This window comes from Melozone crissalis, unplaced genomic scaffold (genome assembly GCF_028551555.1).
Source record: "Melozone crissalis strain CALT ecotype California unplaced genomic scaffold, PUWL_Pcris_2 ptg000092l_1, whole genome shotgun sequence".
Taxonomy (NCBI): Eukaryota; Metazoa; Chordata; class Aves; order Passeriformes; family Passerellidae; genus Melozone; species Melozone crissalis.
Window position 1 is genome coordinate 1,143,607 of NW_026535869.1, and position 21,127 is coordinate 1,164,733.

Here is a 21,127-nt window from a genome sequence, read left to right on the forward strand (position 1 = left end):
TGAAAAATCCTCTTCGGCCAGGACCTTGTGCTGGGGAGCTGAGAGGCCTCAGAAAAAAATGAAAAATAGAATGATCTGATTGCTTGGGAATGTGGCCTGGAGAGCATTTACCAACAGGTGCATCTTTGATTGGTTCCATGTTAATTGTTTTTAATTAGTGACCAATCACCATCAGCTGTGTCGGACTCTGAGGAGTCAGGCAAGAGTTTTCATTGTCATTCTTGTTTAACCTTGTGATATATGCTTTATCGTTCTTCAATAGAGTTTTAGAATATGATATGATATAGTATGATATAATATGATATGATGTAATATGATATGATGATAGAATATGATATGATATAATATAATATTTCATTATAAAATTATATATTATATATTATATAGTATATAGTATATAGTATATAGTATATACTATATACTATATACTATATATTATCTATTATATATATTCATATATATTTTAATATATTTATATAAATATATATTTTATAAATATATATTTATATATTTATATATAAATATATAAATATATAAATAAAAATAAATAAATAAATAAAATATATAAAGTATATAATGTAATATCTCACAAAATAATAAATCATCCTTCTGAAAACACGGAGTCAAATTCTCGCCTCTCACCTAGTCCCAGAAACCTCACACCCCATCCCCAGCTGGGGCGTGGGGCCGGGCAGGTGCGGGCACACGTGGCTGTCCCCAAGCCCCCAAGCCGTGCAGAATAATGCCATTAATGCCATCTGGTGCCCAGACAGAGCTCCAGACACGGCTTTTCCCTCCCTAATCCCCGGCCCCGGAGCCACGGGGGTTCTGTCTGTGGGGTCCTGGGGAGGGAGGGGCTGGGCAGGAGGGGAGCCCTGGGCTCAGGGCTGCGGGACCTGGATGAGGATGGGTTCACCTCACACCCTGCTGAGGATGAGTTCCCTTCACACCCTGCTGCCCTCCTGCCTCCTGGGACCCTCAGCTGCTGCTTTTGGGGGACACAGCCCCACCGGACCCAGTGAGGCACGGCCAGGGCAGTTCCGATGTGACCAAACCCTTCAGTGCTGTTAAACAGGCAATTTGCATAGAATCTCAGGATCGTTTAGTTGCACAAACACCTCTAAGACGGATGGAGTTTAACCATTAACCATTTTCTTCCTTGGTTGAAGGACTCCTGTTCTGCTTGAGCTGTGCAAAGCTGCAACGAGTCTTTATTAGTGGGTCACTCTCAAGTCAAAATTATATTCCAAAATAATCTCCTTACTGTGTTAAATAAGCACCTCAGATTAGACAAATTGCACGGATTTTGCCTAATAACCTTCCCCCAGCTAATCCTATTTTTCTGTCAATGTCTGACCTCCATCGAAGCCCACACCAACCCCAGAGTTGGTTTCTCCATCCCGGCTGTGCTGGGATGCTCGGGGTCACTGAGGGCAGCCCCTTGCACACCTGAACAAGCACAGTGGCTTCAGGTGAGGGGAGGACACCCCTGAGCTGGGGTTCCTCACCCAAACCTTCCCCAGACTGACAAATGTTCAGTAACACATAATAACAAAGTAATGAGATGGGACTGAACAGACAAGAAAGGCAAGGTGAAATATTATTATTAGGATTATGTACGACTACTTACTAAAAGCTCTTAAAAAGGCTGATGGTGTTTTCAGGAGAGGAGTCAAATGCATATATTTCTGAATTCCATTTGCTGCAAATAAGCAGCTGTCATTTTGCTGAATTTTAGTAATCCTTGTTATTTATATGCTGCAGCCAAAATGACGTTTAAAACATATTTGGTGTCTTTGCGTTTGTGGGTTTTTCTCATTTTCTCAGCCCTTCAATATTCCAAATGATGCAATTAAAGTTTTTACAGTTGGGGTTTCACTTTATATTTCATTCCTGGTAAATGCACTTCCATAAATGCTGCCCCAGGCTGGGAGTGAGCTCCCTCCTGCTGGATCCCTGCCTGATCCCCTCCTTCTCTGCGTGGTTGGGGTGCCCAGGGCCCCTTTGTGCCCAGCTGGCAGGGGTTGGGGACAGCCAGCCCTGTGCCCTGCAGGGGTTGGGGACAGGCAGCCCTGTGCCCTGCTGTCACTAGGGGTCTGTGTCGGGCCAGCTCTGGCACTCAGAGCCAACCTCCCTCCTCCTCCTCGCTCGCTGCCCAATTGTGGGAGAGTTTTGCTTTTTTTTTTTTTTTTTTTTTTTAAGAGGCGTTTCTGGCTGGATCCGAAGCTGAGAGTGCCGAGAGCTCCCACAGAGCTCCGTGCTTCATCCGAGCCCCGCTCCTGACCCAGAAGGATCGTGTTCTGTGGAGCTGGGCTGGGCTGACCTTGGCTGGACACCAGTTACCCACTGAGCTGCTCCACCTCTCCCCTCCCCAGCGGGGCAGGCAGGGATTAAAAGCAGGGAAAATCCCCCAAACGCGCGGGGAAAAAGATAAAGGCAGTTTATAAAGTGAAAGCAGAGGGAGCGTGAGCGCAAGAAAAGGGAAAAAGAGGAAACGCAGAAGGCTGAAATTCTCCGCTTGCCCTCTGCAGGTGATGCCCAACCCTTGCTGGGAAGGATTGTTCTGTGAGGCAAATGTAACTCCCTAGCACCCCCCTTTCTCCTTTCCCTTTTCTCCCATACCTGAGCAGGTGTCAGGTATAGGAACGTTCCTGCTCTGGAATGTCCCTGTGGTCACTTTGGGGCTGTCCTGGCCGTGTCCCCTGCAGGGATCCTGCCCACCCCAGGGACAGCGCTGCTGCTGTGGGAGCAGCAGGAACCAGAACTGGAGCGTTCCCAACACCTCCCCAGCTCCCAGCACACAGCCCAGCATGGCCAGGGAGAGAATTAACCCCATCCCAGCACACAGCCCAGCATGGCCAGGGTGCCAGGGACAGAATTAACCCCATCCCAGCCAGACAGGAGCACACAAAGAGCCCCGCGGTGCTGCCAGCTGCTACCTGGGCATCCCAAGGGAAAGGGAGGTGCCGCAGGATCCAGGACCCGCAGCCGGGAGAAGAAACATCCGGAGCAAAGCCAGGGCGGAGGCGACTGCCCCGTGCCCCGGGCTGCCGGAGCCTTTCCTGGGTCTGCAGGGCAGAAAAGGGATTGGAGCCGGGCCAGGAGAGTGGGCGATTCAAACGCCTCGGGCACGCAGTTTAACCTCTCAGAGCTGAACTTTATTAGCCGAGGAACTCTCGCTGGGTCCAAGAGAGGGGGAAGCACGAGGGTAATTTGCCTTCTGGCCCTGCGGGGTAATGGATCCACTGGAGCGGGGTCAGGGGTGGCCGCTGGCCAGGAGTGCTGGGCTTCGGCTGCAGCTCTGCTTCCATGGGGGCACCGCAGCTCTGGAGCTGGGGAGAGCGAGGGGGACATGGCCAGCGTGCCCCCAGGGCAGGGACCTGCCCAGGAGTACTTCCCTGGAGCACGAGTACCCCAGAGCATCGCTGCCCAGCGCAGGGAGCTCCTACCTGCACCTACAGCTCGTCCTCGTTCCCTTGTCTGTGGAGCAAATAGGGAGAAGGGTTACACTGGGCAACGTGGCTGAGAGAGGGGGGAATGGGGCTGAACCCTGGCTCTGTCCAACAGGACTGGAACAGGCAGCAGAGATGAAAGCCCAACACCCACCTCCTCTTCTTCCTCCCTCCGCAGTGGAACCGCTGGCCTGGGGGCGAGAGGAGCGACTGAGGCTGAGCCTTCCCCCACCCACCCCAGCCACCCCTGCAGCCCTGGCACTGCCCACAGGCTCCAGCTGCCCCATGGCTGCAAGTGCTGCCGCTTTCCATGGTTTTTTTCCCCCTAAAATTAGTGAGTACCATCCTTGCAGCAGCTGTGACCGCAGCCGCCCTGCACAGAGCGGTGCCAGAACACCCTGGCAGGGCCACAGTGCTGACACTGGGTCAGTCTGGGAGCTGCCGAGGTTGGAGGGCTCTGGGAACGCTGGCTCCCCTCTCTGGAAATGTCAGAGTTTTCTCTGCTATTTTTAATGAGTGACCTTCCCTCTGAAGCCCGGGCGCTGGCAGGGAAACACAAAATATTTACGTGGTCTCCCTCCCAACTCGCCCTGAGCTGGGAGCGTGCCTGGATGGAAAGTTCCCAGGCAGCCCCGGGGGCAGGCTGTGCCCACCCCTGCTGCCGTGGGGCAGGGTTGGTGCCCCCCAGCCCCTTCCCAGCCAGAGCAGGGGCTGAGTGCAGCAGGAGCAGCGCCCAGGGGTGTCCGGCCCACGCAGGCACTTACTGAGGATGATGAGGAGCCCGATGACAAAAGCCACGACTGCGAAGATGAGCCCCCCGTTGCGGATGGTGTCATAGTCTGGGGAGGAGCACGGCCAGGAGGTGTCAGGCCAGCCCCAGGCTCTCGCAGAGCCCAGTGCAGGGTATCAGGGGCTGCCACCCCCCTGCCCAGCCCCGGGCACACACTCACCGTAGCTGAACCTGTCCTGGCCCTGCTCAGGCACTTGCTCTGAAAAGAGGAGAAACTCCAGTGAGAGCCACGTCCTCACAGTGCGGAGGTGGGAGAGACCAGGACCAGCAAGTGACAGCGCTGTGACCTCCTTGGCACGCAGCTGAGCCAGGAAACTCCTGGGTCTCACCCCGGGAGCTTCAACATCCTTGGCAAATTCACGGCATGCACTGCAGGCTGCATTTGGAGGATGCTTGTCCTGGGCAAATTCACGGCATGCACTTGCAGGATACTGGACAAATTGCAGGATTCTGGGCAAATTCACGGGATGCACTGCAGGCTGCACTTGCAGGATGCTCAGGAGCTCCAGGTGCAGCTGCAGGCAGGACCCAGTGCCCCCTCGGGAAGTGCCGCTGCCTGCAGGACTCCAAAGCGGCTCTGTCCCCTCAGAGCACACACTGAACAAGCCCTGGGGCTCACACCTCGCACCAGACGCACCCCAACAACCCCTGTCCGTGTCACCGAGCTCGTCACCGTGTCACCGCTCCGGCCGCCTTACCTGACAGCTCAGCCCTGTGCCGGGAGCAGCTCGGAAGGAGAAATCACGCCCAGGAGAAGCCAAACTCCGGCTGGTACCGATGTGGAGCTCTGAGGATCCAACCCCGCGTGTGCCCACCCCAAATCCTCACCGAGAGCTTCCCCCGGGGTGGGAGGGACGGGCGCCGCTGTCGCAGGGAGGTGTCCCTTACTGTCCTTACCGTCCCCCATGGCCTCGGCGTGTCGTCGCTCCGGCGGGCGCCTCGCTCTGCGAGTGGGCACCCACGGGAGCGCGCATTAACTGGGAGACAAACCTCATTAAACATTAATGGCCTCGGTGTAATGTTTATCGCAGTCACGAGGGGAGGCACAGGGCTCCCGCCCGCCTTTGGGAAAGAGGGAGGGGAGGGCAGGGCAGGGGCAGCGCCCACCGTGCCAGCCGTGGGCAGGGCTGGGCACCCCGAGCTGCGCGTCCTTGTCGCGGCGCTCCCTCCCGTTCCCATTGTCCGCCCTGCTGGGCTTCACCTCCCGCCGCGGTGACCGGCCGAGGATGGGCTCACACACAGGCTGCGACCGCCTTTTGCTGGAGCGGAGCGGGCAGCACGGCCCGTCCTGCCAGCCTGGCACCGAGGGTGTCCCCCTCAGCCGTGCCAGCCCCTCCGTGCCAGCTCAGCGCCCTCCGGGGCCCGGCGGCACCGCGCATCCCTGCGGGCGGTGGGCACCGGGATGCCGCGCCCCTCCCCGGGCGGTGCCAGCCCCGGGCCCGGCGTGGCCAGCTGCCAGCAGGGCTGTGCAATCCAGTTTGCTCTAATCTCGCCATCAGCGAGCGGCAATCACGCGCTCGAGCCGATTAACCCGGCCGGGGGTGGGAGCCGGCCCCGAGGGACGCTCGCTCCCCCCGGCAGGGCTGGCACAGCCCCGGAGCCCCCGGCAGCCCGGCCCCGGTGCCACGGGCCGCAGCCAAGCCCCAGGAGGGTGCTGGCCCAGGTGGGGCCGTCACAGCGGCTCCGCTGTCACCGCTGTCGCCGCTGTCACCGCGCCCTGGCAGCGCTCAGCATCCGCCGGAGCGGCGCGCCAGCAGCGCGACACAGCGGCTCCCAAACGCCCAGGGAACAAAAGTGTCCGCGGTTCCCAAAAACCCAGGGACAAAAGTGTCCATGGCCGTGTCCCCAGCAGCGTGACACAGCGGCTCCCAAAAACCCAGAGACAAAAGTGTCCATGGCCGTGCCTCCAGCAGCCAGACGCGGCGGCTCCCAAAAAACTGAGGGACAAAAGTGTCCATGGCCGAAGTGTCCGCGGCCGTGCCTCCAGCACCGTGACAATGCGGTTCCCAAAAAACCCAGGGACAAAAGCGCCCGCGGCCACGCCCCCGCGCTCCCTTCCCACGGGCTCCGGCTCTGCTGAGCTGCAGAGGGAGCAGGACGGGGCTCGGCCGGCACAAAGCCCGGCTGTGCTGCCCAGGGCGCTGCCCCCGCTCCCCTGACCCTGGGACGGCGTGGGAAGCTGCCAGGCTGCCCTGGGAACGCCGCGGCCCCCGAGACAAGGCAGGCAGGCACCGATAGAAACGATATTTTATTCCTTCCCCCTTAGGTCACAGCACAGAGCACACCAGCCCTCCAGCACAGCAGCACACTCGCCTATTTAAAAGGAGACACAATAGCTCAGTTTATTTTACAACAGTCAGGGTTTGGCCATTTCACACACCACAGGGAGCTCTTTGTTTCGTGGTAACACCGACGGCACACTAGGGACAGCACCGGGACACACACCGCGACACTCGGGGGCCGGGCCGGGGTCTGCCCTGCACGGAGCTCTGCAACAGCCAGGACGGAGGGAAGGGACACAACACGAGAGACACGGCCCCTCTGCCTGGCACAGAGGGGACAGAGCTTCCCGGTGCCACCGAGTGATGCCGAGCATGCAGGGACACAGAGCACGCTGGAGGCAGGGCCGCCACAGAGGGATGGACACAGCAGAAACTCCTCTCAAAACCATCCTGGGGGACAGGACCCCCTTCCCGGTGTGGGGATGGCACCCTGAGGGGTTTCAGTGAAGCCCTGGGGACCCCCCAGTGCTGCCCCACCCAAGCTGGCAGTGCCCAGCCCCAGCCGAGGCTTTACCTGCCCATGGACGTGGGTAAGAGCCAAAAATCACAGGTTTGCCTCTGGCCCATGAGAGGACACAGGGTGACAATGACCTCCGGGCTCAGCACGTTGTCACAGTGCAAGCTCAGGTGTGCAAAAGCCCCGAGGATCACCCAGTGCCACTTGCTGCTGCTCCATGGGGAGAGGGGACAGGTGGCACTGGGGGTGACATGAAACCACCACGGGACAACACACAGCACTGACACGGGTGGCACAGGGGGTGACAAGGCACCAGCAGGGGCAGGGAGCACCAGGAGGAGATGCCACTGCCCCTTCTGTGCCACAGACAAGCACAGACAGGATCTCTGGTTCCCTTCAGCCCTCAGACTGTGCCACCCACCCAGCTCTGGCTCATGGGCAGGAGTTGGTGTGTGCTGGTCAGGGAGGTCACTGCTGTGCTGCTGCCCTCACCCACGGTGTCACCGTGCTGGGGACCTCACGGGCTCCTCTGCCCCCACACTTAAAGCAGCACGCCAAGGTCTGAGCAGGGACAGAAACAACTCCTTGGCAGGGAGTGCCCAGCAGGAGAGGCAGGAGAGCTCCCTTCAGCCCTGAATCCAGCACCCCAGTGACCCCAGCGAGGAGGGCAGAGCCATGGGAGGGATGTCCCTGCCTGGCCCACCCCCCACCATGGCTGTTTTTAGGCTGGGGCATGCAGGGGGTTATTGCTGAAATGGGGACGGGTGGCCCTGAAATGGCTGGGCAGGTCCCCAGGGCACTGCAGGTCCCCAAGCCCTGCCCAAAGCCAGGGGGGCTGTGCTGCTGGCCCTGGGCAGGGAAGGGGGGTCCCTGACCCACAGCCCCCTGTCCCCAGGCGTGGGGGGCACCCCAAAGGGCAGAGACCTGCCGGTCCTACCGAGCCCAAACCACACGCACAGCACGAGGAGGGCGAGGAGAAAGTCACGATTACAACACCAGCAACAACGAGCCCTAGAGGCAAGGATCATCTCACAGCAACGTGGCACACCACGGGAGGCAGAGAGGACAGTGAGCAGAGTTCAGTGGGGTTGGGGACAGAGAACCGGTGCTGGAGCACAGAGGGGACACGGGCACGGCAGCCCCGCGGCTCGAGAGGTTCCTGCAGCTGGGGTTTCAGTGTCCTCACAGGCTGCGGGCATCTGCGCTCTGGGTGTCCCTCCTGGGGTCTCTGGCTCTGCGTGGGGAGCAGGGCAGGGGTCAGCTTTAACCACACTGCTGCCATGGCCAGGCTATCCCCATCCTGCTGCCATGGCCAGGCTTTAACCACACCGCTGCCATGGCCAGGCTATCCCCACCCTGCTGCCGACACCCTAACACCAAAACCGCTCAGGGGCGGAGGAGCAGCAGAAAAGGAAGTGTAACACAAGGGAAAATCCAGGCAGATGCTTCCTTTTCCTGCTGGGCTGCCTGTGCACACTCAGGCCCTCACCAGTGCTGAGTTTCCCTGCTGTGGACCCCACCAGCGCTCGCCCCCAGCCCATCCCAGGGATGCAGAGCTGCCCAGTCCCACTGCTCTGCTCAGAGCCCCACAGGTAATCCCAGCTGTCCCTCCCATCCTGGCCTGGACTCACAGCATTGGCTCCTGCTCAGTTCTCTGCCTTCGGTGCCGCCGTTGCTGCAAAGGGAAGAGCAGAGGGGATTGTGGTGCCTGCCCAGCTTTGGGAGGGGGCTGTGGCAGGGGGAGGTGGCACAGGGACCACAGGACAGTGACCTTACCGTTCGAGGTGATCAGGGTCTCTGCCTGAGCCTCCTCGTCCCCTGGAGCCCTGCAAGGAGAGGAGCAAGGTGAGGGCAGAGCTGGGATCTGATGGGGCTGGGGTGTGAGCCCCACCAGGGGCTGGGATCTGAGCTCCATCAGGGGCTGGGGTGGCCAGGAAGGTGCAGGGGCAGCAGGCAGAGCTGCTCCCCCAGTTTGGGCACCCCAAAGGGACACCCAGAGAGAGCAGCCCCTCTGCCAGCTGTGAGAAGGAGCCCAGGAGGATCCAGAGGGGCTTTCCAAGGGAGGTGTTCCCCACCACTCACCTGGGCTTCTGCTTGAAACTGCACCTGCACCTCCTGCCTGCAAGGGGAGAGCAGCAACGTGAGCGTGACCCAAGGGGGAATGGGATGGGGCCTTTCCCACCACGGGAACAGCCCCTGCAGCCCCACCTGCCAGCCCAGCACCCAGCACATCCCCAACTCACTGAGGATGAGGAGAATGCCCACGGTGAACAGGACCACGGCGAACACCAGCCCCCCGATCCTCAGGCTCTGGTAATCTGGGACGGGGGGGACACACAGGGCTCATTGCTGCTGGCTCCAGGGAGGGGACAGCTCCCTGCTGCCCACGGCACCCCCACACACTCAGCCATGCTCACTCACCATAGTTAAAGGGATCCTCCTCCTCCTTCTCCTGGGTGGCCACTGCAAACGAGCAGAATGGGGGGGTGAGGTGAGCGAGCCCCTGGTGAGCCCTGCCAGCTCCCCACAAACCCTGGGGCTCTGGGCTCTCATGGCTGCTGCCCCACATCCCCTCCAGCCCCTTGGGTCTGTGTGGAGGCCGTTCCAGGTTCCCCAGCCCGTTCCTGAGCTGTGTGGGGGCAGCACGGGCACTCACCGTCTGCCAGGGCTGCGGGCACCAGCAGGGAGCACAGGAAGATGAGCGCGGCCTCCATGGCTGCTGGAGAGAGGGGAGAGAGGGGAGAGAGGGTGTCAGCACTGGGACAAGGCCAGGGAGGAGCACGGGGGAACTGCAGGCAGCCCAAAGCCAGCCCACGCCACGGGGAGAGCCAGGCTGGTCCTGGCAAACACCCGGTGCCATCGCTGTGCCCAGCCCAGCAGCTCAAAGGCAGCAAGGAAAGGGGTTCAGCAGCCACACAGACTTTTTTTGGAGGCATTTTCGACCGTCTCCACTTGGCATAAACCTCAGTGCAGTCTCGAGTTTGCTCTGCAGGCAATGGGGCCAAGAGCCCAACAATCCCACCCTGGGCATCCCTGGCAGTGCTGTCCAAACGCTCCTGGAGCTCTGGCAGCCTTTGTGCCCATTCCCTGGGGAGCCTGGGCAGTGCCAGCACCCTCTGGGGGAAGAACCTTTTCCTAATATTCAACCTAAACCTCCACAGAGACAAAAATAATAAAAAAAGAGGCTGGATTTACAGTTACCCTAGTTTGCTAAAACACTCAAGCCTAAATCCCGCTGTCTTTGGGAGAAGTTGGCATCACTTAACCAGTTTGCTGAATATTTCCAGCCTCTAAACTGGGACAGACTCCATTCACACTTGGGATTATTATTTTTTTAATGCGGTTTTCGTTTCAATTAAAAACTTCCTCAAGAAGATTTAAGAGACACCACGGAAGAAGAGGCAAGAAGAACAATTTTAGTTCGCTCTTCCTACATCTGCTCTTAAAACTTCATTGGTTTTGAGCATCCCAGGGCTCCTCTCGGCACAGCACCCGGCCATGAGCCCCCGACCCGGCCCCTGGTGATGATCTGTCCCAATTAGCAGAGCAATTACACCGGCAATGAGGCCAGCGGCCCTGGTGGGACTGAGCTCAAAGACTCGCTCGCCCTCCGGGCTCCCTGCAGCACCAAGCAGAGGCCAGAAATAACCTCGGTGTCCCCTCCTGTGTCTGTCCCTTCACTGGGGACACCCGGCCGGAGCTCGGACCTTTCCCCCGGCTCTGAGCATGCTGTGGCCAGGCTGTGACACTCCGGGCCAGCTCGGGCAGGGGGACACGACCCCAGCTGCCCTTGTGTCCCTATAGGGCACGAGAGAACACAAGCCCACACCACTGTTCTCAAGGTGAAGAGAAAAGGGAAGTTTATTTTCCGACTCTAACATTTATAGATTTCTGAGAGTGACAGAGGATTGGAGGGTGGCAGTGCCACCTCTCCAATGACACTGGACAAACCAACAGCCCATCAACTCTCTCCTTTTCTATAAAGGAATGCAAAACAATGAGTTATTTACAGAAAGCGTGTGAGAAAGCTCACTACCAGAATGTCAACATCAGAAGACAGAAAATCTTAAAAAACCAGGGTGACACCCTTGGGATGGGCACCTTCACTGTCGGGGCAGCGCTGCTGTGCCCAGGGAGGGCATCGCTACCCACGGCTGGCTGCAGAATCCCTCCTGCAGCCCCCAGGGACAGGCAGGGACAGCCAGGGGACAGCCAGGGGACAGCGGGGAGCTGCTCCCCGTCCTGCACTGCAGACCCGGTTTTCTGTGGGGGGCACACCTGGCAGTGGAGGGCTGGGCCGATGCAGCCCCCTCGGAGCGGGTGGTGCCAGGCTGGCCCTGTCAGCGTCCCCGCGGCTCCCCGGGGCTCTGCCTGCGGTGTCAGCGGTGCCAGGCTGGCCCTGTCAGCGTCCCCACAGCTCTGCCCGCGGTGTCAGCGGTGCCAGGCGCTCACCCCGTGCCCCGCGCCGGGCTGGGTGCCCATACATGGTCCGGGCCATGGAGAGGGCTCGGGGCTGCCAGGGAGGTTATCGGGAGCGCCGAGCGCTCCGGAGCCGCCGCAGCTGCCGCGCTGGATTAGTGCCGATAAGGAAGGGGCCCTGGACACGGCAGGAATTCAGCTCGCTCGCTGACGAGGCACAGAGCCGCTCTCCAGCAGTCCCTGCGGAGCCTGACCTGATTCCGCTGCAAGCTCCAACCCCTCAGACCCTGCCACGGCCGCTTCCCGCAGTTTGTGCTCCACACTCCCGGACTGGCACAGCAATGCCCACCAGAGCCGGCCCCAGCGGTTGCCAGTGCACCCACAGAGGTGGGAGCCCCACCGACCCTCCCAGACCCCGCCTTGCTCATCACAACCAGCGGCATCCCAGGGTGGCTCCCGTCCCTCCCTCCCTCCCACGGTTTGCATTCCGAAGGCGAAGTGTTTACCCGAGCACTGCAGGGTTTCATCCCCCTCTGCTGCAGCTGCCGGGCAGACAAACGCCCTCGTTTGCTGAGATGCAGATTTCGGGGTAATTACCAGCTCTTAGAAACGCACACAAAGAGCCCACAGCTGGTGGCACAGTCGCTGCGAGCTGCACATGCCCCTTTTCTTGCGTTGGAAGCTGCAAATTCAGCCACTTTACCCCACGAGGGCTCTGTGTGTGCACAAGGGCTGTGACCCAGCTCTCGTGCTGTGATCAATATTAATTGGCTCCCATATTTCTCAAACAAATAATTCAAAAGATTTTTGCTGTTTTGCTGCTGTTTGCCCGCTACTAGAGCATTCCCTGAAGAACACACTCTGGGAGTTTTGTGTTATTTCCTGCCCTGAGCCCCTCCACGTGGCACTGGGCCCTGCCCAGCCATACACACACACCCCACAAAGGCTTTGCTCAGCGTTTGGCTCCTCGCACGCAGCGCGGCAGAGTTCGCTGCTGGGCCGAGCCAAGCACGCAGCACACATATGCTCTTTGTTTTTCCATCTCAGTTCCTAGAATTCACACACTTGCCTGCGCTCAGCCTTATCTCTGCACGAGCGAGCCGCCAGGGTTGGCAGTGTCCCTGCTCCCAAGGCAAACACACAGTGCAAGCCCAGCTCGCCTCCAAGGGAGCATATGCCTCGCAAAGAGCCACAGGTTTTTTGGGTTGCTCCAAGCTGGCCCACCCACCTCTTCCTGAAGCTGAAATAAAGTGAGAAGAGCGAGCGCTGCCGAGGGTTTGCCGCTCTGCTCGCCTCATGGTGACTCCAGCTGTGCCTTGGCACAGGAATGGAGAGGAAAACAGCAGCTGCCACGTCCCACAGCCCAGATCTTTCCTTGCTTGCTTCCCACTGGTGACACAAAGTTTGGAGTCAGCACGGGCAGTGGCAATGCCTGTGACTCAGCCAAAACAAGGGGGTTTCCTGTTAAAACTGCGAGATCCGGTGAAAAATGGAGAGAGGCGGAGCAGCACCAGAGCCAAGCAGCAGCGCCCAGAACTCGCCTTCCCTCTCATCCCAGCTCAGCCTGCTGCTTTTTGGGGGACACCAGATATCTTCCCACCATCCCCACCCCCATAGAAAAGCCGGTGGCAGGAGGAGGCAGCAGGAATTTGTGAGAGGCTCAGGGGGCAGGAAGCAGCTGCACAGAGCGAGGAAGTACACAGAGTTTGCTGTTCTCTGGGAGGATGTGGATGGGAGTGGGTTGGGGTGTCACAGACATGTTTTATGAAAAATCCTTTCCTTAGGAGTTCTCCTCCTGAGAAGCTGAGAGGCCTCAGGAACAGAATGTAAACAATGGTTATCTGCTGCTGTGAAATGCAACAGGTGCATCTGGGATTGATCCATGTTGGTTTGTTTGTAATGGCCAATCACAGTCAGCTGGCTTGGACTCTCTGTCTGAGACACAAAGCCTTTTGATGAAATCCTTTCTTCTATTCTTTTAGTATAGTTTTAATATAATATATATAATAAGATAATAAATCGAGCCTTCTGAAACATGGAGTCAGATCCTCATCTCTTCCCTCATCCTGGGACCCCTGTGAACACGGTCACATTGGGGGATTAACCCAGTGCTGCCAGAGGCTCCATGGTGAGGGTCCCTGCCCAGCACAGCCAGGGTGACACCAACAAGGCCGGGTGACAGGGCAGGGTGACAGGGCAGGGTGCCACCCTGGCATTGGGAGCCGCCCGCACCCACGCGCGCCACCGATGATTCACAGCCCTGCCACACGCACAGCCACCACTCCCTCCACGCAGAGCACAGCCACGGCTCCTTCTCAGCCTCTTCCTCCTGCAGGATCCCTCCTTCCCATTCCCACTGGCTTGGTGGGTGTGCGTGCATGGAGTCCGGGCCAGGAGAGGAGCAGCAAATCCGGGCAGACAGAGCCAGTCTCTCCTGCCCGGCTCAGCTCTCTGCAGAGCAGCAAATCCTGCCAGAGCGAGGCAGGTGAATTTGTAACGCAGCTGGATCTCCAAGTCCCCTTTTCCTTTTCATTGTTTTGCATGGCTCTGCCCTGTCAAGTCTCAGACATCAGAGCGCAGCCTCCGCCTTCCGTCAGGAGTCCTCAGGGCATCTCCTGAAGATCAGAGCCAGTTAAAATCTCTGGTTTCTGTGCAGAGCCCCCCAGACCGTGACAGCAGCGCTCCGTTGCCCGGGGCGGTGAAGAGCGTGCATGTGTGAATGGACATTTCCAGCTCTGCAGAGATGGGCTCTTCTGCCATTTCACGTCAGCATCAATCTGCCTATTAATGTGCCTGTTGTTGTGCCTCGTGCTGCTAAATGAGAGAGGAGAGAAGATTTCCAGCCCTCGCCATTCCGGTGTGGATGGCCCTTCCCAAATCTGGTGCTGATTCAGAGGCTGGGAGACACGCTTTGCTGCAGTGTGATTGTCTCTTCTGCTGGTTTGGAGTGTCTCTGAGCACACCATCCCTCACCTGTGCCCCAGAACTCCTGCAGGGCTTCTTCCAGCCTCATGGAACTGACCCTAAACCATTGAGGAGCCTCAGCCATGTGGGGCTCAGCACAGTCCCCAGACCCCCGAGGACACCCCAATGAGGCAGCGAGGCCAATCCTTCACTGGGTGAAGTGCAAACCCTGCTGAGCTTAAGGCTGCCTGGCCAGGGAACCCAGCAGGTGCAAAGCATCACCTTCCACAGGAGTCTGCTGCTCCTGATCCCTCCTTATTTGATTAACAGATAACCAAGGGCTGTAAACCTGACCGTGCACCTGCCTGGACCCACCAAACCCTTGTTTGGTCACACACCAGCTGAATAACCTGGCTCTGCAGGGGCATCGGCCAGGAGAATGCCACAGGTGAGACAAAGGAGGGGTTCCCTGGAGGATCCTGGTGGTGAGAGTGCCCCAGACCATCAGAACACTCCGGCAGAGCAGCAGGGAGCTGTCTGAGGCTCCTGGGTGCGCTGGGTACCACAGCAGGGCCGCGCTCTGCAGCACATCAGAGCAGACATTTTCTCCCTTCTCTCCTCTGCTGTCACCACCGTGAGCACAAGGCAGGCAGCAGTGCCCAGCAGCACTGCCCCAGCACAGAGTGGTGAGAGGTGGCACAGCCCCTGGCTGGCACAGGGCAGGACAGGACACCTCCCTGCTGCCAGTGCCAGCGGTGCCCTCCCCATGCTCGGGGGCACAACAGCTGCAGAGCTCAGCGGCCTCGTCACACCTTGCAAACACACAAACAGCCTGCAAGGCAAACACGGGGGAGCAGGTGGACACAGAGCTGCTGCTTTGCTGTGCCAGGGAGTGCCCTCCACGCCCAGCACAGCCGTGGCTTCCTCCATGCTTTACCTGAATGGGCACGTTGAGACAAAGCAGATAAGATTTCCAGGTGAGTGTGGGCCATGAGGCCGATGGGGGGAAGGTGCAGGCAGGCTCACACCCTGCAGGCACAGGATATCCTCCAGCAGGTTCCACAGGTGGCCTGGCGTGGCAGCCATGGCATCCATGCTGGCAGCTCTCCACTCCACTCCGCCTGAGAACCTGGTCCAGTTGTGCGTGAGCGGGGATTCTCCGGGTTTGTCTTTGTTTCAAACTGGGGGCAAAACCACCCAGCGGGGCTGGAAATCCCAGCGGGACCCACCAGCATCTCAGAGCGCTGTGGGCTTGCCAAGATGGGTGCTCCATTCCAATCCACACACGGCTTTCCCCGAGAGGAGAGGCTGCTCCTTCGCGCTGCTCATTCACATCCACACAAACCACCTGTCACTCTCCCTCCCACAGAAACATCCCTGCGAGATCCAAGTTCCACCACATGGACTCTGAAACCCGTTTCTTTGGAAGCATTAATCACACACCCTGAGAGAGACACGCTGCTCTTCCCTTCCTCCCTCCCTCCGTACGCCTGCCCGGGCTGAGCGCTCGGCTGTTTACGCACGGTGTTACTACAACACGGAACAACAGGAGCCACAGCGCTGCCAAGGGCTGCCGGAGCGGGATCCCCCGGCTCCCCCCGGCTCCCCGGGACCCCCCGCTGCCCGGGATCTCCCCGGCATCCCCCGGTTCCCCGCAGCCCTGCACAGCACCGCCCGTGCCCGGCTCTCCCCGCGGTGGTCGCGGGTGGGGCATCCCCCCAGCACGGGGGGCTGGTAACCAGGCAACGGTGGGCCGAGGGAAAGCGCGGTACCCGGCGTTGCCATGGCAGCCGCCGGGGCCGGGATGCGGGCGGCGGGGGGCGATGCCCCGGGGCAGCGGGGCGGGGGCGCTGGCAGCGGGCTGGGCTCGGTCCCGCAGCCGGTACCGGGGCTCGCACCCCGAGCGGCGCTGCCGGGCGCACCCCGAGCCCCCCGCTCCCTCCGTTCCCTCCTTTCCTCCCCACCGCCCCCGAGACCCCTGGGCGGCCGGACCCACCTGAGCTGGCCGGGCGGAGCCGGGCCGAGCCGGGCTGGCCCCGCGGCTCCGGGCGGTGCCGGGGAGCGGAGCGGAGCTCGGAGCTCGGAGCGGGGCTGCCGCACAAAGGGGAGCGGGCGGGCGGGGCGGGGGCGGCGCTGCGGGGCGGGGGGCGCGGGCAGCGGCGGGGGCGCGGCCAGCACGGCCCGGCCCCCGCGGCTCCCTGAGCCCCCCAGAGGAAGGCACGGGGATGCTCAGGGGGATGGAGCAACTCTGCTCGGGACACTGCTGCGGTGTCCGGTCTGGAAAAGAGACGCTCCAGGGAGAGCTCAGTGCCCTTTCAGCGCCTAAAGGGGCTCCAGGAGAGCTGGAGAGGGACTGGGGGCAAAAAATGGATTGGAGAGACAGAGGGAATGGCTTCCACTGCCGGAGGACAGGGTTAAATGGAATATGGGGAGGAAATTCTTCCCTACGTGGGTGGTGAGGCTCTGGCACAGGGTGACCGGAGGAGCTGTGGCTGCCGCGTCCCTGGAAGTGTCCAAGGCCAAGTTGGATGGGGTTTGGAGCACCCTGGGATAGTGGAAAGTGTGTCAGGGATTTGGAGCTTGCTGGCCTTGAAGATCCCTTCCAACCCGAAGCATTCAGTGGTTCTACAGCAGTCAGGGTGCCTGCAGGGTGCAGGTGAAGGGAAACGCTCACCTGGCTGTGAAACCTCCCTTCCCACAGCCCAGCAGGCCTGGACTCTGCCCTGAGCTGTGCTCAGAGCCAGGAACAGCCTGGGAGCTCAGAAAACACACACAGAGGGATTGCAGACACAGCACAGAGCCCCTGCTGCCTCCTGAGAGCTGGGAAAGGGGTGCCAGGCCAGGGGCACAGCTCACTGGGCTTCAGTCCCATCACTCAGCCCATCTCAGGGCAGGCTGGGCAGCAGGGCCATGTCCAGCCTGGCTCAGTGTCAGGCACACCCAGGACCTGGTGCCTGCCCTGTATCCAGCAGCACCTTGCACAAAACCAGACCTGGAGTGGCCAGGGCAGGTCAGGAACCAGGGCACGCTCCAGCCAGCCAGGACAGCATGCTGTGTGACGGGAGGGCTGTGCAGAGCTCTGAAAGCCCTGACACGGAGCTTTGTGGCAGGCCCCAGCTCTCCCATCACACAGCCAGGCGTGCTGGGAGCAGCAGGAAGGGCAGGAGATCCTCGGTCAGTGAGATGGAACAGGGTGCTGCGGGCACTGCCAGGCTGGAGCCGAGAGCCGTGGGCACCACCCCGTCCCAGGCACACCTCTGCCTGCCTGGAGAGCCATTTCTGCTTGGAAAAACACCTCAGCAATGCTGTCAGCACCGAGCTGGCTCATCCCTGCCGCCTCCAACGCAGCTGAGATAGAGATCAGGCAGTGACGGCACCGCTCCATCCTCAGCCATCTCCTGCTTCCAGTAAAGCATAAAGAGAAAATCAACCAGCACTGGCATTTCAAGGCAATTATTCAAAGGGTCAGGAGATACAGACCAACACTGAGGAGCTGGAAAGCATCAAGTCCCTCTAATGCATGGGGATAACAGGAAAAGGCTGTCAGTTACCCTGTAGAGAGGGAGGCAGGGATCAAACCATCGTAATCAAGTTTTGGCCTCCTCTGACCTTATCTGCCTCTCAGCTGTCATTATCCACAGCACACAGTAAAACATGCAGGTGTGACCGTGCCCTGGGGGCTGCAGTGAGCACGGTGGGGCCCTGAGCACAGATGTCCCATGCAGCAGCAGCCAGGACACAGCTGGGTGTCCTCTGTGCTTTCCCTCCCTCCCTTGGTTCTTTATTCACAAATTCCCAAGGAGCTGCCCAAAGTGAGTAGAATTTTAAAAATAGGCATCAATTGTCTTTTTTCCTGTGGAAGCTCAGGTAGAATAGAGATCCCAGTGTGAATGTGGGGAGGGAAGAGGAAAAGCAGCTCCAGCAGTCGCTGGTGGTGAATGTCTGCTCCCCAGAGCTGGGCTGCTGGAGAGGCTGCACCGAGCTCCAGCTTCTCCTCTGGAGAAACTGGGCCAAAAGCAATGCAGAGGCCAGGCAGGAGATGCTGATTTGTGTTAGCGACGGGGCTGGGCTGGCTGCTCGGTGTCTGGGAGAGCGGGAGCACAGCCACAGCTCTAGCGGGGCAGGACTGATCCTGATCCCAGCCTGTGTCCCTTACCTGGAGCTGGCATCCCCTCCCCGTGGGCCTGGGGCAGGGATGGAGCCACCTGCCCTCCAGAAATTCCCCTCCTGTTTTAAGGTCTCTCTCTGTAATGCCAACCCTGGAAATTGCCTGTTCAGAGGCCCTGAGCCTCAGGGAGACGGGAGAGCAGAGCAGTGACAAAGCTGTGTGCAGCCATAAGGCAGCGTTTACCCCAATAACAACATTTTCCATCAGGCCCAGCCATTCCTGCTGCCCTGGATCCCTACTGGAGGGAGATTGAGCATTCCTGGTGCTCCAGATCCGTGCAGAAACAGGGATTTAGCATTGCTTGTGCCCTGGATCCCTGCAGGAGGGGGATTGAGCATCCCTGGTGCCCTGGATCCCTGCAGGAGCAGGACTGAGCATTCCTGATGCTCTGGATTATTGGAATAGCAACACACTGCAACACTGGATCCCTGCAGAAGCAGGGGTTGAGCAGGGATTGAGCATTCTTGGTGCCCTGGATCCCTGCAGGAGCAGGGATTGAGCATTCCTGGATCCCTGGATCCCTACAGAAGCTGGGATTGAGCATTGCTGGATCCCTGGATCCCTTCAGGAACAGGGATTGAGCATTCTTGGTGCCCTGGATCTCTGCAGGAGGGGGATTGAGCATTCCTGGATCCCTGCAGGAATAAGGATTGAGCATCCCTGGTGCTCCTGCACTGCCCCACCGAGCCCAGCTCCAGTCGAACTCCACCCGTGCCAAGTGATGATATTACTGACCAGGGAAAGGAACCAATCCCCAACTAGAGGAAAAGCATTTTTGCAGGCAAACATCATCGCTAGAGCCCTGTAAACAAAACGTGTTTTGACACAGCAGAACAAAGAGCTATAAAAGGAGAGATCGGGAAAACCGCGGCTAATGGGCAGTAATTCACGTGGTGCCTGCCAGGCTGTATTTTTGCAATTTGTGTCCCTTTGGGATGCTGGCCCACGACTTCCAGAGCTCAGAGGAGCTTGGGAACAGCTGTGGGGCAGTGCTCAGCACCCCTTGACTTGGGAGATGCTGTGGAGGAGGACACTGAACTAAGGGCTTTGTAAGAGCCACAGGTGATGGCCTGTGCTGTCCCTCGGGGCTGGGCTGGCACCCAGCACAGCTCTGCTGCCCCAGAAATGGAGGCAAAGTGGTGTCCAAGGCATCTGCTCCATCTGCACAGCCTTTGGGAGCAGCACGACAGCCGTGGCCAGGCTGCACGGGAAATAATCGCTCCTAATCTGCTTAGAAATGCCCATCCCCTGGGAAAGCACAGCATACCTGCCTGTGGGGCTGGGGGGACACACTGCTGGATGCCAGGCTGAGAATAAATAAATTAAATTTGCATTAGGGGCTGAAAGCATTTCTCTGCTGTGAGAGACTTTCAGAAGAGCAATAACCCCTGAGGAGGAGAAACCCATAGCAGAAGAGAAATCCACAGCAGAGGAGAAACCCACAGCAGAGAAGAAGGTCCCACACGTGCTGAAATGTTGCATTACTGGCCCCAGGAACACAGCTCCAGCAAGAGCAGCTCTTACTGGGTTCCAATTTTTGGGTTATCCCTTCTCAAAAAATCAATTTCTCCAGTACTGAACCACCAGAAGCTGCTGCTCCTCTCTGCCTTATCCCCAGAAACCCCCAGACCCCTCTGGACAAACCTAGGCTGGGTCTGTGCCTTAAGGCCCACTGGATTCCCACTTTAACCAGACCAGGGAAGCCAGGGCCCCATCTCTAACTCAGGATCAGCTGCTTCTGTTTATGGAAACTTGTGCTGCCCTGCACGCTGAGGGCAGGCACTGCTGCATGTGCAGGCTCGGTGTGGGGGAGAGCAGAGACCCCCAGGCCGGGCTGGAGCCCAGCAGGGCTGCCCAAGGGCCCCCTTGTCCAGGTGGGGAGGCGGGAGCAGTGCCCTTGTCCAGGAGATGAGGTGAGAGCTGTCTCCTTGTCCAGGGGATGGGCTGGGAGCAGCCCCCTGGCCCTGGGGAGGTGGGATTAGCCCCTGGCCCTGCTCACCCCATTCTCCAGAGCAGCTCCTGAGCCCTGGGAGGTTTCTGTTCTGCTGCTCTGCAAAGGGATTTGGGGTCAGGCTGACTTGGCTCTTCCCAAAAGGCACAGAGTCCCTCCCTTGGTTTCAGTTCAGGTCCGGGGCAGCCATCCAGCCCTGTCCAAAGGCACAGAAGGGAACAAGGCCAGGGACTCCCCCAGCCCTTCCCAGCAGCAGCAGCAGGCGCAGCCCCAGCCCCAGGAGAGGCAGGTGCTTTCTGCACACCCAGATATGCTATCACAACACACACCACAGCTGCCCATAACCTTTTCCAGGGGAAGTGGTCAGTGCTGAGAACACAGGGGGTGTCCCCAGGACCTGAGCAGCAGAAAGCATCCCTTTTCTCCCAGCCACGAGCAGCAGGTGATGGGCAGGAAGGGCCACTCCATCACAAACCCCACACTCTCCATGGATCCTTGTCACGCTGCTGCTTCCTTTCCAGCCCACCCCAAAGAGCCATCTCCATGGGGGACTCTACCAAAACATTTATTAGACGAGTGCAGGGTGGCCAGGCTCCACAGGACCCCCCCCTGCAGCTGTCCCCAGGGCTGGGGAGGGGAGCAGGCAGGCTCTGCTCACCCTGGGCACCTCCCTGTGTGCCCAGCGCCCACCAGGAGATGAAGGC

General features: G+C 59.3%; 1 protein-coding gene across 1 annotated transcript; it reads right to left on the reverse strand.

Moving 5' to 3' along the window:
• Window positions 1-3,175: 3,175 nt before the first annotated feature.
• Window positions 3,176-12,705, reverse strand: LOC128947200 (uncharacterized). Its single transcript, XM_054291400.1, has 13 exons — window positions 12,629-12,705; window positions 9,638-9,697; window positions 9,403-9,444; window positions 9,225-9,299; window positions 9,064-9,100; window positions 8,758-8,807; window positions 5,350-5,538; window positions 5,140-5,202; window positions 4,403-4,441; window positions 4,217-4,291; window positions 3,607-3,643; window positions 3,450-3,480; window positions 3,176-3,326 (listed from the first exon to the last, which is right to left on the reverse strand). Exons 1-12 carry the CDS (start codon window positions 12,696-12,698, stop codon window positions 3,456-3,458), a joined length of 762 nt encoding a protein of 253 aa, XP_054147375.1. The 5' UTR covers window positions 12,699-12,705; the 3' UTR covers window positions 3,176-3,326; window positions 3,450-3,455.
• Window positions 12,706-21,127: the final 8,422 nt, after the last annotated feature.

Coding starts and splice junctions, on each gene's coding strand:
- LOC128947200 (XM_054291400.1), bottom strand. CDS start 12,698: ATGAGGCGAGCAGAGCGGCAAACCCTCGGCAGCGCTCGCTCTTCTCAC. Junction 9,698..12,628: donor TATTTCAGCTTCAGGAAGAG/GTGGGTGGGCCA, acceptor TCTCTCCAGCAG/CCATGGAGGCCGCGCTCATC. Junction 5,539..8,757: donor GACCCTGATCACCTCGAACG/GTAAGGTCACTG, acceptor CCTCGGTGCCAG/GCTGGCAGGACGGGCCGTGC.